Here is an 18,219-nt window from a genome sequence, read left to right as displayed (position 1 = left end):
ATTGAGGTGCCAGCCTCTCTGCCCACCCCTCCCGTGTGAAGCTCCCCCCACCCACTGTTTCCCAGGCTACGCTTGCCCATCTGCGGGCCCAGGATTGGCTCACCGTCGGCTGCTAGAGGGGAGGGAGGAGAGCGGACACGTCCACTCCCCTTCTTGTCCTGACCCGGAAGTGACATTGTGATGTCCCTTCTGGGTCCCTGTTGAGAGATTCCCGGCAACTGAGGCCAGGAAAGAATGTAATGCAGTGCGATGTGCACTGCATTACATTCAGTGGAGCACAGGGGATACATGCAGGGTCTTTTAGACCTTGGAAGTCTCAATAAAGAGAACCTGTCACCAAAAAATCATCACATTGGGGACATTGTCCTCTATGTGATGAAAAAAAAATGAAGTTAAAAAAAATAAAATTTTTAAAATTGTAAAAAATTTAAGTTACACCAAAGCACATAACATCCACCCCCAAAAAAATTAAGCCCCCCTACATATATACACACGTAGAAATGTAAAAGCACATGCTGGGGTGTCTATGCATGAAAACGTTGATTGCGATACACGTTACATATCACCGCGCACGCCATAATAAAAGCAATAATTCTAGCACCAGACCTCCTCCGTGACACTAAACTGATGACGTAGAAGGGGCTTTAAAAGCATCACCTATAGAAAATATAGGGCACTGAAGTTCACCGCTATTTCACGAGCGCACGCAATTTTAAGGTTTGACAAGTTGGATATCTATTTACTCACTGCAACCTCATCTTTTATATTTTACAAAAATAGGGTAATTCATTGCTTTTTTTTGTGCCCTAAAATGAACTAACTTGTATTTTTTACTGAAATTTTGCGGTAATATTGTGCGACATAAAAAATTGGAACTGCCACTATTTTATTATCTAGGGTCTCTGATTTCAGAAAATATAACATGTTTGGGGGTTTTGTGTAATCTTAAGGCCTAAAATGATTTTTTTTTAATCTTGTGCAAAAAACACAAAAATGGCTCTGGCAGCGAAATGGATAAAGGATAAGCCCGACAATCCCCTTTCCTGACAAGCACCCAATCGGTGCTCATTACACTGCAAGGTCTTTCTGCTCCCTACTAGTCCCCAGGTGCAGTGCTGGAGACAGGCAGGGGGAGGAGATAAAAATATTACACATTTAAGTCACCATAAAACATTCCTAATATCACCTCCGATTTCAATACGTTTTTGGTTAAAAAAAAAAAAATGTATCTGGACAAGTAGAATGTCATGAGGGACAAGTAGATTGGGACACTGACTTAATCCCTTGGACAATTAGTTTTTTTTTTAAATTTCCACACCTCTGGACACCCCACCAAATCAATGGATTCAGATGTTCCAATCACCTCCATGGCCACAGGTGTATGAAATCAAGCACCTAGGTATGTAGACTGCTTCTACAAACATTGGTGAAAGAATGGGTTGCTCTCAGGAGCTCAGTGAATTCAAGTGTGGTACTGTGACAGGTTGCCACCTGTGCAATAAGTCCATCCATGCAATTTCCTTGCTACTAAATATTCCACAGTCACCTGTAAGTGGTATTATAACAAAGTGAAAGCAACTGGGAACAACAGTAACTCGGCCACGAAGTGGTAGGCCACATAAAATGACAGAGCAGGGTCACCAACTGTCTGCAGAGTTAATAACTAAAGACCTCCAAACTTCATGTGGCCTTCAGATCAGCACAACAACAGTACGTAGAGAGCTTCATGGAATGGGTTTCCATGGCTGAGCAGCTGCATCCAAGCCTTACACCACCAAGTGCAATGCAAAGCATCGGATGAAGTGAGGTAAAGCACACTGCCACTGGACTCTAGAGCAGTGGAGATGTGTTCTCTGAAGTGATGAATCACGCTTCTCTGTCTGGCAATCTGATGGACGTGTCTGGGTTTGGTGGTTGCCAGGAAAACAGTATTTGCCTGACTGCATTGTGCCAAGTGTAAAGTTTGGTGGAAGGGGATTATGCTGTGGAGTTGCTTTTCAGACATTGGGCTTGGCCCCTTAGTTCCAGTGAAGGGAACTTAAGGTATCAGCATACCAAGTCATTTTTGACAATTTCATGCTCCCAACTTTGTGGGATTGCCCCTTCCTGTTCCAACATGACTGCGCACCAGTGCACAAAGCAAGGTCCATAAAGAAATGGATGAGTGAGTCTGGGGTGGAGGAACTTGACAGTCTTGCATGGAGTCCTGACCTCAATCCGATAAAACGCCTTTGGGATGAATTAGAGCGGAGACTGTGAGCCAGGCCTTCTCGACCGACATCAGTGCCTGACCTCACAAATGCGCTTGTGAAAAAATGGTCAAACATTCCCATAAACACACTTGAGGACAGCCTTCCCAGATTAGCTGCAATGGTAGACTGACTCAATAATGAGCCCTATGGACCAAGACTGGGATTCCATTTCATGTACGTGTAAAGCAGGGTGTCACAATACTTTCGGCAATATAGTGTATGTGACATAGTATGTCGCTTCTGCATCAAAGGAGTCTTACCTCCTTGCAAACTCATGCACGGCGTGCATGCACGGCTCGGTGTAAAGTCCTGGCATATGCTAGGTGCCGGAATGAATTAACTCTCATGTGTCATCAAGAGGCCTGTCCACTCAAAATGGCTGAAGATACCAAAGGAAGGTGCCGCAAGGGAGCTTGAGGGCGTTGCATTGCTGGAGCGGAAATAAGTATAGTTCCTTTTTAAGGGCTTGTTTATACCTCTACACCACTGCTTTAAATGGTTCAGTTTTAGCTTATGCATTTTTCCATGGACTGTAAAAAAACTCAGTGGTGATCAAATAACACCAAAAGAAAGTCTATTTGTGGGAAAAAAAGTTCTATACATTTAGTTTGTGTACAGCGCTGTATGACTGCACAATTATCAGGTAAAGTAATGCAGTGCCAAAAAGCAAAAAACGGCCTGGTCATGAAGGAGGGTAAATATTCCAGAGGTCAAGTGGTTAAAGAGAATCAGCCCAGCATTTATGAAGGCATCTGAACATATAATTATATATTATTATAACTGTGTAGACTTGTCTATTAAAACTAAATATCTAATTAAAAAAATATAAGTTTTCCTGAGGATAACTCTTGGAGCTAAGGGAGACTTAATTTGGTTTAAGGTGTGCTGTTTTCCAATTCCTAAGTAATCACGGCAATATCAAACACATAGTCTGGATGTTGTTTACATTCCTCCTAACTACTTGTATCTGTTACAGTATATTGCAATAGACATTACAAGAGAAATATGGGATATATATATATTGTTTTAATCATACTTACTTAGGTGGATGAAGCATCAATCCAATGCTGCATCTGTCCCCTGCCGGCTCTAAGGCTGAGAACTGAGTGATCAGACACTGCTGATCGCTCGGTTTTCCCCAATGCTCTGAGCAGAGAGCGCTGACTGTCAGTCACTGCTCTTTGTTCTGCACCCCCCCAGTCCTGGGCTGTGGAGGGGGCAGGAGCGGCTGGCTCAGGCTCTCAGCAGCTCACTGAGAGGCTAAGTCAGGTACCAGTCGAGGCTCCTGGGTGGATCCTGACCATACGGTTGCGATCTTTCCCCAGCCTGGACCAACTCTGTTATGTCAGCCAACAGTGGCCAGTAGCATGCTGTCAGCTGAAAATGGGTTACAGGAGCGCAGATGGAACTGCACTCCTGTGATCAACAGGAGAAGTACAGCCAAAAGAGCTTTGGCTGTACTTCTCCTTTAAGTGAGGACATTGAAGACTCACTTATTTAAGAGTACTACATGAATGGTTGTATTAACATAACACAGACCATTCATAAAAGTTAAAAAAAGTAAACACATAGGCATGTTTGCCAATTTATGACAATTTCAGACTGTATATTCGGATTCAAGAAAAAAACCAATTTTGAATCGTTCTCTTTACAAAATATTGCATAATCCATGTCAAAATGCACAAAACTGTGCAACAAGGGCACTTTAAAATACCAATTTTAAAAATGCATTTTTAAGGTCAAAACCTTAAATGGATTCTAAGTACACTAACATGCAGACTAAAGAGACATGGTAATGATAGCCATGTCATGGTAAATGTGTCACAGAAAAAATATGTGCTGAGAGATTTGCCCATTTTAAATTCTGACTGCTACCTCACCAGGAACCTCATGACACAGAATACATATACTAAAGTTTTGTTTTTCCTATGGAGGAGACAAATGCTACACAATGGCAGATTTTCAATGGAATGTTAGTATCCGCCCTATGTGGTGGAGGGCACTATGCATCTTGTATGTTAAAATGGCGCCATTCTTTTCAGCCGTCCAGTGAAATAAGGCTTACCCATAGGAGTGAATGAGGCTATGCATGTTCTCTAAGAAAAGGACCAGCAGGGATGTTTTTTAGACAGGCTGTGTGGTGATGGGCAGGGCCACACAGTGAAGACTGTTGGAACGGGGAGGAAATAAAGCATTTAATATAGCACACTTCTTTCAGGAGGTGCACCAATTGGTGTAGGACAAAAAAGTGATGTTCACCATTACTTTTTTTCATTGCCTTTTTAAATAAGCCTTAATGAAGGATAACTGGCAGATTGATTAAAGAAATGTGGGCATTTACCTCTTGTTTGCTATAGAACCTCTGCATACTCAATAGGATGGCATAATAATATGTTACCTGTCTAAATGGTGTATTAATTAGCTGTTGAAATAATAAATGGCACAATGGGCTTTTAAGGTCACCTAACACTAGTGAGAAATATTTGATCACTGCTGTGTTATAAAGAAGAGACTAGAGATGCCCACAATTAATAATTGTATAAAACAGATCCTACCTCTGCTTAAGTGCATAGATGCCATGGGATTGCACCAGTAATCCCCACCCAACCAATCTAAGGTTACATAGTGGTCTTGCATATCAGCCAGCTGGCATTGTTTCACCTAAGATAAACTGGTACTCTTGTTATCTGGCTGCACACTCCCTCCCTGCTCTTTAACCATACACTGTATGGATGCTCAGACAATCCAATCATGTATGTTTATTTAACGATCTTGCAAAAATAGGATCTTTGGGCTGTAGCTGTATATCCTAGTGCCCCTAATGTCTACAGTTTAGGAAGAAACAAACTGCCTATGCGGTAGATTTACAAAAATCTGGTGCAGCTGTGAATAGTAGCCAATCAGCTTCTAACTTCAGCTTGTTCAATTAAGCTTTGCCAATAAAACCTGGATGTTCTTTGGATTTTATACAGAGAATTTGCACTCTCCAGTTTTAGTAAATCACCCCCAATTTTTCTGTTTACCCAGATACAATCTGCATGAAGTCTGAACATCCTCCTCATTTATGCATGGATTTCCTCCAGGTTTCTCTAAACCATAGATACTCCCACAATCAATACATATTTACAGCTTCACTTGCTTCCATCTCAAAGTGGTCAGACAATGTATGCTTGAGAGATTATGTCAGCTCCATGGTGGGACAGAAGCTGATGTGAATCTATCTGTGCACACAGACATACAAATAATTTCATTTAACATCAAACTTTTTCAATTATTTGATCTCGGTACACATATTATCTAATTGATAACTCTGTAAAAGAAATGCAACTAGGAAAGAGTCCACCAAGACTGACCTGATTGGGTCTCTATAGAGTACTATTAAATAAAGTTAACAGTATAGAAGTCAAATAAATACAGCTCTGTGAATTTTGTCAGCCGCTCTTATACAAAAAGTAACTTTCTATTTTAGGTTCACTTGTTCTTTAAAGGATATTGTGTCAATTCTGTTTTTTCAAAATGACAAAAAGAAACACACACAAACTATACCCAGACACACATATACATAATGTAATACTTTAAATAGAAAGTGCACTTACTTGAGCCAGTCAGCAAAGTTCTAGCAACAAGACAATCAGGATGCAGCAGTGTTTCGAGCAGCAAGTTCCAATTACAGCATGGTTGGGATAAGAGCAGTTTCAGCTGACCCTGGACTGCCATTTCTTCTGCTGATGGAGTTCTTTCAAAACGTAAGATAAAGAGAGAATAATGTAGTTAATTTATCTATGAAATGAATAGCCTTAAAGTGCAGATGTAATGCTAACTCATTTAAATGTCAATTCCTCCCAGATTACTCAGAAAATGCTTTCATGCTTGCTTACTTTAAAACTGCTCAGGGAAGGAATTACATTTAATCTCAAGTAGCTAAGAGCAAATTAACATTTGGTAGGCTGCCAGATATGTTACTGACACAAAGTAACTTCACTCATCCATTGTGCGGAAACATGTATGTTCTTGTTGTAGAAGCTAAAAATTGCTACTTTTTGTGCATGGATAAATCTGCCTTTTCCAGGTTTTACCTTAGTGTCACAATACCCAGGAGGTGCGCACAGATTAATTCATTTTACTGCTACAAGTCACAAGTCATTTCGACAGACAAAAGACTAATTTACAAAATACCATTCTGTTATTTAATCAGGGGAAAATATACTAGCTTTGCCACGCGCAGAATAATGGGGGCTATTAAAGAAGGAAAAAGGAAAGCACAAGGGTAAGGAAAAAGGGAATGTCTATTTAACTATTGACCATATAAGTTCCTTCAAAGAGCAACCCAGGCCCAATTAGGCTATTTAATGGATTAGGAATGTGATTTTCCACCACAAGGATTTCGAACATCACCAGAAGTGATATTAGTATTATGATGCTAGGAGAGTTCATCTGGCCCATAATGCATTTGCTGCACTTAAAGCAGGTTCTATGATTCCAATGTGGATCCTAAGATCACTTTTTGGGGTTCCAAGGTTGCAAGACTTGTCCCACATTTTAGAATCCAATACTTTTGGAGTTCTCAGAGCTGTGGTAGACAAAGCTATGGCTAGTGATTCAACAAAATGATAGTTTTATCAGCCATTTACCAAATTAATTATTGTTAATTCAGTAATAACCTATGATCTGCTGTATATTGAATATGAAGATGTGCAATGAAAAAATAAGCCAAATGTGTGAGATGTAAATAACTATACAACTCAGGAGCAAAATATAGCTAATTGCAGTAGCAAGAAATGACAGCAAACTTGCTTCCACTGAGCTATTAGCATATGGTAAAGAGTGAGCAGCCACCTAAGAATGGATTAACATTTTCAATTTTTTATTGAAACTGGGGAAAAAATCTTGGGAGTAAAAATTTCAAAGGGCGGTGTGTCTGCCAATACATTACAATCTGATCAGACATTTAGGCACTACCCTACTTCCTTTGAACCATCAAATATTAGTGTGCAGCTACAATATAGCAGTGCAGCTGCAATACTGCACTAACATATACTGGCCAAAAAGATGATTTTAATATTCATAATGTTCAAAGCACCTCCTTCTAATTTGGCTTGTCTGTGAACCATTTCAGCTGTGTGCTTCAGTGATGGTGAAATATAATTAGAGGCTGGAGTTTGACTCTTATTCATCCAGTAGAACATTTTGTTTCTGTACACACAGTACATCATGTTTTTATTAAATGGGAAAACTACCTTGTGTGCGTTCCCTGACAAAACTCTGCATTCATTAGGACATGCTTTTCATGCAACTCAACCCCTGAGCAGGGGTGTATACTGCATATAAATATGTTCTAGGTACACATGAATGATGATTTCTTTTTGTACAAATTTCAACATTTTTTTTACCCTACTATATTATTTGATTATTATAGTCAAAGTTAAATGCAGAATGTGCTATGAGGCAGCTTTTTGTGCATTACGTACTATATACACAGAGGAATCATTTGAAGTCTATCAGTCAAGGGGAAACCATAAACCTTAACCATGGCTACTTACTGGAGCAACGGAGAATTGTGTGCTTATGTTAAGCAGCCCTTGCATTTCTCTACTCTATAATTTTGCTATTAGATTTACCAAAAAGTGTGCAGAAATGTCCAGAAACAGCAAAAATAAAAATAACAAAGTTAATTAAAACTATAAACATTGTGCTTTGGTATTGCTCTGACCTTGCTGCCCAAGGTACCTTTGCTGTACATGGTAAATGCATTATCCCTTATTACTAATGGTAGCAGAAATTCATCCCACAAGTCCTCAAAAAGCTGCAATGATCTCATATTTAGAAGAAAAAGTAAAAACCAAAAAACCTTAAAAACTGATTATAAACCTTAGAAATGATCTCTGAAGATGTGTAAAAATGACTGTTACCGAAATATGAATCTAGTTTTTTGCCTTGTGGGGAAAATTACAGATTTTAATTTAAGAATGCTACTGAAAAAGCAAGAAAGAAAATTTAGTAGCTGTAAATGAGGTTGCTTGCTCTGCAGCACTTAGCAAAGAAACATAAAGCTTTTTCCAAATGCATCTGTGTAAAAAAATAATAAAACACAATTTATAGAAAATTATGGTACAAATACATTTTTTCTCCACAAACAGATGGAGAATAATCAAATTGTAATATATACAAATTTCTGGCTCTTAATTTAGATGCAGACTGAAATGTTCACAGCAAAGTGATTTGATCTAAGGGGAGAGATTACAGGCTGCAGGAAAAACCTTGGCCATGGAGCGACCACCGATAGTTGTATGGAGTGGATCTATGCTGCACATATGGAGAGGCATATGCTAGCTCATTCTCATAACTAGCTCTGTGTGAGCAAGACCAGCTTCATAAATGCAAAAAGAAAATGTCACGAAATAGAACTTTCACATTTTTTAAAACAATACAAACTATACTGTATATAATAGGATGCTTGCTTAACCAATTGTCTACTGGGCACTTTCACCCCCTTCCTGCCCAGGCCAATTTTCAGCTTTCAGCACTGTTGCACTTTGGGTACAGAGTTGTATGACCACGCAATTGTCATTCAAACAAAATTTTTATTATTTTTTTTTTTTAGATATACAGTGCCTTGAAAAAGTATTCATACCCCTTGGAATTTTTCAAATTTTGTCATGTTACAACCAAAAACTTAAATATGTTTTATTGGGATTTTATGTGATAGGCCAACACAAAGTGGCACATAATTGTAAAGTGGAAGGAAAATGCTAAATGGTTTTCAAAATATTTTACAAATACAGTTAGGTCCATATATATTTGGACACAGGCACAATTTTAGTTTTTTTCAGGTATTTACCAAAACATATTCAAGCTATAGTTATATAATGGATATGGGCTGAAAGTGCACACTCTCAGGTTTATTTGAAGGTATGTACATCCAAATTGGAGGAAGGGTTTAGGAACAACAACTCTTAAGAGTAGCCACCCCCCCCCTTTTTCAAGGGACCAAAAGTAATTGGACAATTGAATCAAAAGCTGTTTCATGGCCAGGTGTGGGCTACGCCTTTGCTATTTCTTCATCAATTAAGCAGGTAAAGAGTCTGGAGTTTATTCTAAGTGTTGCATTTGGAATCATTGCTGTGAACATACATCATGATTTCAAAGGAGCTGTCCATGCAAGTGAAACAGACCATTGTAAGGCTTCAAAAACTAAACAAATCCATCAGAGAGATAGCAGCAACATTAGGAGTGGCCAAATCAACAGTTTGGTACATTCTGAGGAAAGAAGAACGCACTGGTGAGCTCAGCAACATAAAAAGGCATGGACGTCCATGGAAGACAACAGTGGTGGATGATCACAGGATCCTGTCTATGGTAAAGAAAAACCCATTCACAACATACAGACAAGTGAAGGACACTCTCCAGGAGGTAGGCATATCATTGTCAAATGTGGGGGACACAGCAAACATGTGGAAGAAGGTGCTCTGGTCAGATGAGACCAAAAAGAAACTTTTTGGCTTAAAAGCAAAACGCTATGTGTGGCGGAAAACTAACACTGCACATCACCCTTAACACACCATCCCCACCGTGAAACATGGTGGTGGCAGCATCATGTTGTGGGGATGATTTTCTTCAGCAGGGACAGGGAAGCTGGTCAGAGTTGATGGGAAGATGGGTGGAGACAAATACAGGGCAATCTTAGAAGAGAACCTGCAAAAGACTTGAGACTGGGGCGGATGTTCACCTTCCAGCAGGACAACGACCCTAAACATACAGCCAGAGCTACAACCGAATGGTTTAGGGAAAAAAAAAGCATATTCATGTGCTAGAATGGCTCAGTCAAAGTCCAAACCTAAATCCAATTGAGAGTCAGTGGCAAGACTTGAAAATTGCTGTTCACATACGCTCTCCATCCAATCTGACAGAGCTTGAGCTATTTTGCAAAGAAGAATGGGCAAAAATTTCACTCTCTAGATGTGCAAACCTGGTAGAGACATACCTAAAAAGACTTGCAGCTGTAATTACAGTGAAAGGTAATTCTACAAAGTATTGACTCAAGGGGGCTGAATACAAATGTACGCCACACTTTTCAGACATTTCATTGTAAAAAATTGGGAAAATCATTTATCATTTTCCTTCTACTTCACAATTATGTGCCACTTTATGTTGGTCTATCATATAAAATCCCAATAAAATACATTAACGTTTTTGGTTTTAACCTGACAAAATGTGGAAAATTTCAAGAGGTGTGATTACTTTTTCACGGCACTGTATAGAGCTTTCTTTTGGTGGCATTTATTCACCACTGGGTTTTTTAATTTTTTGCTAAACAAATGAAAAAAACAAAACTTTTGAAGAAAAAGTTTTTCTTTGTTTCTGTTATAACATTTAGTAAATTAGTAATTTTTCTTCTTCACTGATGTGAGCTCATGAGGCGGCACTGATAGAAGGCACCGATGGGCACTGACATTCATCACTGATAGGTGGCACTGATGGGTACTGATAGATGGCACTGATGGGCACTGGCAGGCATCACTAACAGGCACTGAAAAACAGCACTGATAGGCAGAATTGATGAACACCGAGATGCATCACTGATGGGCACTGAAAGGCAGCACTGATGGTCATTGATGGGGCTGCACTGATGATCAGGGCACTGATGATCAGTGTCCATGTCCCCTCTGAGGATTGCCATTTACCAGCTTTCCTCTCCTCACACGCCGTCAGCGCGAGGAGAGGACTGCCAATAACTGGCATTTCCTGTTTACATGTGATCCACTTTGATTGGACACAGCTGATCACATGGTAAAGAGCCTATGTCATCGGCCCTTCACCTCAATTTGTGATCCGCTGTGTTAGAGACACACAGCACACCACTGATCACCGCGCGCCCCATATGACGTCCTCCCAGAACAACAGCGGTCCTGCCAGGCCATCATAGTACTAAAGGCTGGGTGGGAAGCAGTTAAATAACCAATAAGGAGGACTGGGAGGGTTCAAACTAGACATTTACTAGAAAAGTCAAAATTTGCATAAAGCCTCAGTTAGCTATATCTCCAGATGGTCATTTTGAAAAGACATTTTTACTGAAGGAAACCTGAATACATTTTTCATAATTTGCTTTGGTTTAACTGTCTAGATTTAAAGCAGTAATAAATCCAAAAGCAAACGTATATTATAGTCCAGCTTACCAATTCTTAGATGTAATGGATGCATTCGTTTGCATTTTTAGGCTCTTTTTTTTATTCTATTATCTGGTGTTCTGGCCAGTAAGTCTGTTGTTTTTCAACAGAACAAACTCTCTCAGATGTATCAGTTGAGAGGGGCGAGACAAACCATTTAACACTGACAGGGGTGCTGACAATAATCAGCTTTTATTTATTCATGTAAAATCTTTATCCTAACAGAAAAAAAAATGTGTGCTGTAACCTCCCTGGCGGTATGATTATTTCAGATTTTTTAGTGCTGAAAGCGGTACCATTATTTTGCATGGAAATTTGGCGTTTTATATTGTAGGCCTGTAATTCTTAGGAATAACTCACTGAAATCTGTCCAAACAAGAGTCTAGTAAACATCCCGGGTAGGATAAAACGTGAAACATGAAATCATAAATTATAATTTTATAAATAATCATAAAAAATAATAATATAATAATAACAATAAATTTAATTCAATAATATAATCAAACCAAAAACACTGAAATTTGAAATAGAGCGCCAAGTTCGCACATCACTGAGCAAAGTCGCAAAATCGTTTTCAGTGTCTGATGACGAATTTCCCCACGACTCATTATCACTCAATTCTGCAAGTGGTTCTAATTTACTATTGCTGTTCTCTAGCTGGTCTAAAACCGCTTTTGACCTAAAGAGACGCTTTTTGGACGCCATGGGCGTTTCTCTGTTTCCAGGCAATAGGAACAGTAAAAATGCAGGCAGGGCACAGGACAAAGCACTAGGGACAAAATGTATGTGAAATGCTTTGATACAGTAATGTTCTACTATGTGATTTTAGTGAATGTCACTTTTTGTCATTTTCAAATTCCCCTGCGAGTGTCGGGATGTACAGGGGACGGAACCCAGATGACAGATGCCGGCATCCGCCGGATTACATTGCCGGGGACACTGCAGGAGGGACATCGCGGGAGGGCAGGACAAGGTAAGTGATTGAGGGATCTCGGAGTAGCGCCTCATGGTAAGCCCAAGTGTAGCTCGGGGTTAACGCTTGTGGTGCTGAAACTTTACCCCGAGCTACACTTGGGAATACCGCCAGGGAGGCTATAAAGAAAAACAGAGGGGAAAAAGCCTAAAAAAAATAAAATGAATGCAGCTACAACATCCAATGATTGTAAGCTGCAATGTAGTACATTTTTGGTTTTGGGTTTAATACTGCTTTCAGAGCCACAGAAGGGTTCACAACAGAAAAGGGGCATACAAGGGGAGACATATTCACCTGACCTGGTATTATTGATGGTCTTATGCATGAAGTGATTAGAAAAGAAAACGTTGGATTGTTTAATTGGGACAAAAAGTACTCAGCTTGTAATCAAAATGTTTAGGTGATTTTGAGAGTAGAGAAATGTCATGGGTTCATGATGCTCAGATATTAAACATGAATTCCAAGGAGATATAAACCAGTTACTTTAAATAATTTAATGTATTTTTAGGAAGAGCTAGCATAAGTACTGAAATCTGTTCATATATTAGCTTTTAGTAATTATTTGTTTAGCAGGACTATCAGATCTGACTGTCAGTCAATAGGACTGCATAGCATAGTGCTTTTAGTTGAACACAGGGAATTGACTGGTGAAAAAAGTGATGACATCATCTGCATAGTGCTTCTCCATCATTGGTAAATTAAGACTGGGGCTTTTTTTGGCCAAGCTGTACTGCTAAATTACGCTGGAGAAAAGTGAGTGAATATGTTATCTAGTGAGAGTGTCTGCATAATAAGACTGGCTAAACAATAAATGCATATCTTTTGGCAGGTAGGACAACTCATATATATCTATTTCAACAGCGTAAATAGTTATTTTCCAGGAAATTGTCTTTATGTTAAAGCTGTATCAGGGGTACAGAATTTAAGATAAGCACTGTGTAACACGCACCACAAGTTGCCTCACAATACATACTTGCAGAGAAATCTCTGCCAGACCCTACAGAATCTCTTATGCAAACATCAACTTTTCTGAAAGTCAGAATTCACATATGCTTTGGAAGGCCCCCTTGCTCACCTTGTGAGAAATCTTAGGCATGAAAAAAAACAATGATGGGCCCAAAAGTACTTTCATTGTGCTGCTCTCTATAACTGTGGAACTTTATAGCAGCATAGCATTACTGAAATCAATACAAAAAGACTTTCAAAGAACTATCAAAAAGCTACACTTTTGTAATACACTTGTCATCAATCGATGGAAAACTGCAAGACCAGATATTATCTACAGTGAAAAACTTATGTTAAAACAACCAGTAGTGCTGGAGATACAAGATACTAAAGGCAGACAAAGGTATTTGAAAATTTAAACTTCAAGGCTTGGTGCCTGCTGAGTCCCCCTATTGGTGGCTCTGATGGGTGGTATCACTGTCCAACAAGAAGGTTTAGGTGGAGGAAAGGGTGAAGTTACACTTACCGTATTTTTCGCTCCATAAGACGCACTTTTTTCCCCCCAAAAAATGGAGGAAAAAATCAGTGCGTCTTATGTAGCGAATATAAAGCGGACGGTCCGGTATTTCCGCCGCCACCATGTCAGAATACCGGGCCAGCCACTCAGCTGTTCTCTGCGGCAGGAACTCACCTGTTCCTTGGTCCAGTGCTGTAGTCTTCCTGTGCAAACTTCTTCCCGCCCCGGCATCTGTGCATGCGCGAGAAGCGCTGCGCTTTGTGAATGGTCAGGTGTCTTCTGGGACACATGACAGGTCCCAAAAGACGCTGGGCCATTCACAAAGCGCAGCGCTTCTCGTGCAGTGGGCACCCAGCTGTCAAAGTCGGGTGCCCACAGTATAGGAAGGAGATCTCCGCGGAAGTGGGAGTGGGTACCTGTCAAATTCAGGTACCCGCTCCCCCTCCCTCCCTAAAGGTCCGCAGTGTCTGGTCATGCCCTGTACTGTCTGCAGTCTCTGCACATCCCCTGTACTGTCCGCAGTCTCTGGTCATCTCCTGTACTGTGTCCGCAGTCTCTGGTCATCTCCTGTACTGTGTCTGCAGTCTCTGGTCATCTCCTGTACTGTGTCCGCAGTGTCTGGTCATCTCCTGTACTGTCCGCAGTCTCTGGTCATCTCCTGTACTGTCCGCAGTCTCTGGTCCTCTCCTGTACTGTCCGCAGTCTCTGGTCATCTCCTGTACTGTCTGCAGTCTTTGGTCATCTCCTGTACTGTTCGCAGTCTCTGGTCATCCCCTGTACTGTCTGCAGTCTCTGGTCATCTCCTGTACTGTGTCCACAGTCTCTGGTCATCTCCTGTACTATGTCCGCAGTCTCTGGTCATCTCCTGTACTGTGTCCGCAGTCTCTGGTCATCTCCTGTACTGTGTCCACAGTCTCTGGTCATCCCCTGTACTGTCCGCAGTCTCTGGTCACTCCTGTACTGTCTGCAGTCTCTGGTCATCTCCTGTACTGTGTCCACAGTCTCTGGTCATCCCCTATACTGTCCGCAGTCTCTGGTCACTCCTGTACTGTCTGCAGTCTCTGGTCATCTCCTGTACTGTGTCCGCAGTGTCTGGTCACTTCCTGTACTATGTCTGCAGTCCATTGGTTCAGAATATTTTTTTCTTGTTTTTCTCCTCTAAAACCTAGGCACGTCTTATGGTCAGGTGCGTCTTATGGAGCGAAAAATACGGTACATCATAGCCCAGCAAGGAATGACAACCACTTTGATCCAGTTATACTTGGCAAAAGTAACATGCACATGGGAAGGGTAGTTCACAGGACAATACAAAAGTACCCCAGCACACTGACCAGCCCACTGTCACAAAAACAAAGTCTAAACCATTTTAATAACTTTACATTAAAACAGAAATTTCTACATTATACCCAGTGTGTCCTGTGGATTCGCTTGCCAGGCCTTACACAAATTTTGAGAAATTGGCTTGTCAAGTGAAAAGACCTGAACATTCCATGTCCCTATTATACTAATAATTATTATGGAAATGTTATCCTCATCCTTCATCTTTATCTATATTTCTCTCCCTATCTCTATACTTATCTGTTACCTGATAAAATGTGGATTTCTGACTCCAAGCTCACAATGTTTGTATTGAGAAATGATACAGGGGTAATTGTTCAAATTACTTGTTCATTTTCAAACATAATCCACCTTTATAGTTATTCCATTTGACAATGTATCGTATATATTGACTGTAAGATTAATGAAAACTCCAAAACTTTTGTTCTGCTAATTAGTTCAGTTTTATTCTATAGACACACGATACATGTATGTATATATTTCCCTATGTTTTCACATATATCTTGCAAGCTGGATTTCATATATTATAGCTGAATGTTTGATATATTGTGGATTGTACTCCTTTCCTTTGAAATCTTAATAAAATAAGATTAAACATAAAAAACAGGAGGTTTCTGCTTCATACATTTGCAAATATATTTGAATCCACACTGCCAAGCCAAATGTTTAACAGAGCCTAACACAGCTCCCATGTTGGGACAAACATAAAGCAATTATTTAATTAAAGCAGATATGCCTTGAAGGCAGACCCTTTCTCCTTAAAGGAGCCATTATATAAGTGTAACTGCACCTAAGGTGCAATTATACTTCAATATAAAAAAGTCATTATTTGCATATAACTCCAGCTGTCCAAGTCACTTGATCTGCTGATCATTGTGATGAGCAGTTTTCATTGAAAATAACCTCTGCTTAAAGCAGAACAAAAGCTGAAACACAAAAATTGGCTAGCAAGAAGAGTTTGTAGGTCAAAGTTTTTTTTTTAAGATTTACATTAAAAGAAGGCATAAAAGAAAGAAACATACTTACTTTGATGAGGAGGGGAATATATTGGGATTTACTTTCTTTAACCAGTACAGTAAATCTTCAGGTAATGGTTCTGAAGGATGAGCATGATGTTCATCAAAACGTTTCTTAACTGCCCTGCAATGACATTGAAATGACATGAAATATATATAACAAATATTACATGCTAACGTAACAGTTTCATCTTTTTTAAAGTTTTTATTTTAAAAAAAAAGTGTAAAACTTCACAATCAATAAGCATTAAAGCATATGATGCAATTACCACTGTATCTGAATATACCATCTGAAAAGAATATAACCCCTAAAATACTTTACAAAATATTAAATTATATAACAAATTTAATGATCATCCCTTTCTTTCTCTTATCAGAACATTAATTTTTTTTATGATGTTTCTCAGAAGGTATGAACACTTTCTAATATACAATAGTAAAGCCTGGGATTCTGCACAAATGACAATGTAATGGGTAACTGGAATATGTGTATTTGAACTGGGAATACAGTAGGAAATACCAGTGTGACTATTACAAATCATACTTGCCTGGTTTAAATGTCTATTTTATAAGACAAAACAATGTTAAAGGAAAATAACAGCAACCAATCAATACTTCACTTATCTTGGGGCTGATTATTTGCTCTGGGTTACACTTTGTACATGGCCATTGCTCATATTTCTTGAAAACAATTATACTAACAGCATTATGTAAAATGTTAGACCCTATTTGGCTCATTGTGTTTATACAGTAGCAGCAAATATTAATTGTTAATGAATGCATAGCTTAAAGTGATATTAAAGGCAGATTAAAAAAAAAAAACAAACATATTATAATTACCTGCTCTGTACAATGGTTTTGCACAGAACAGCCCAAGTCCTCCTGTTCTTGGGTCCCCTACCAGTGCTCTTGGTCCCTCCTTCATGCCAAGTGCCCCAGAGAAAGCATTTTGCTATAGGGGCACTTGAAAAGGCTCACTCTCAAGCCGCTGCTATGTCTGTCTATTCACACAAAGCCTGCAGCTCGGCCCCACCCCCTCCTCATTGGCTCAGTGGCTGTGACTTACAGTAGTGGGATACATAAGGCAGATTACAAACAGCAAAAAAAAAAAAAAGAAAAAAACATCTGACAAACCTAATCATAGCACAAAACCCCCAAAAGGGCTGCAATTTACAGCATTCAGAAAAATAAAGAGGGGGAAAAAACCCACCAATCCAAATCTACTCTGGAGGTTATACTCCTGTACAGCAGTATGAGCCTTATATATAATGTAACATAGGAAGTAACCTCCTTAACCCAATCATCCACTGTTGGAGGGGCAGGTGAGAGCAACTTCTTAGCCCCTAACGTCCTTCTTAAAAACAGGACACGATATATAGCCAGCATTGAAGATTTATTTAACTCCAAAAAAACTCAGCTCCCCTAAAACACAGCTGAGCGGGACAGAGGGAATTTGAATTTCATATAATGTATAATATTTATCATATCCACTGTTCCTTGCCAATATCAGAATAGTTGGGGACACCACCACAACATGTGGATCAGATCGTCTGTGTCTCGATGGCATCTACAACAAAGAGGGGAATCTCTAAATCCACTTTTTATGTAACCACTTAGGTGTCCTATTTGTTCTATGTAATATATTTTCCTGTGCCATCCTACTCAAGATAAAGAATGGTTATTTGACCAACTGAGTACTTTGAGGCTGCTAGAATACGTCTGGTTATTCTCCTCTGGTCTTTCATTAACAAGGTGTTTTCCTGTAAACTATACAGATTTCAGCCGTTCCAGTGACATTGCAACTGCCACATCTGGCACCAACAATATTTTTTTGATTTTAAGCAACTCACACAACACATCGTCCCAATTCTAATGTTTGGTTGCGCAAACAACTGAACCCTTGACTTTGTCTGCATGGCATAAGCACTGAGTTGCAGCCACTGTTTGACAATATTCGCTAATGATCAGCTATACGTAACAAAGAGAACACCTAGTATATATCCTAGTATATATA

At 39.6% G+C, this 18,219-nt stretch overlaps 1 protein-coding gene across 2 annotated transcripts in view; it reads right to left on the bottom strand.

Annotated features, from left to right (window-relative positions):
• KIAA0825 (KIAA0825 ortholog) overlaps window positions 1–18,219 on the bottom strand; it is a 515,459-nt gene that overhangs the window by 311,223 nt on the left and 186,017 nt on the right. For both annotated transcript variants that reach the window (XM_089679161.1, XM_089679162.1), the window contains exons 12-13: window positions 16,216–16,329; window positions 5,849–5,988 (exon numbers count right to left, since the gene is read on the bottom strand). In XM_089679161.1, coding sequence (XP_089535287.1) covers window positions 5,849–5,988; window positions 16,216–16,329 — 254 coding nt within the window. The remainder of the gene's footprint in view (window positions 1–5,848; window positions 5,989–16,215; window positions 16,330–18,219) is intronic.

The sequence above is a fragment of the Staurois parvus genome, unplaced genomic scaffold (genome assembly GCF_062004578.1).
Source record: "Staurois parvus isolate SC_StPar_1 unplaced genomic scaffold, SC_StPar_1.0 ptg000218l, whole genome shotgun sequence".
In the NCBI taxonomy this organism is placed as follows: Eukaryota; Metazoa; Chordata; class Amphibia; order Anura; family Ranidae; genus Staurois; species Staurois parvus.
Note: the sequence above shows the minus strand (reverse complement) of the source record. Positions and strands in the feature narration are given on the sequence as shown.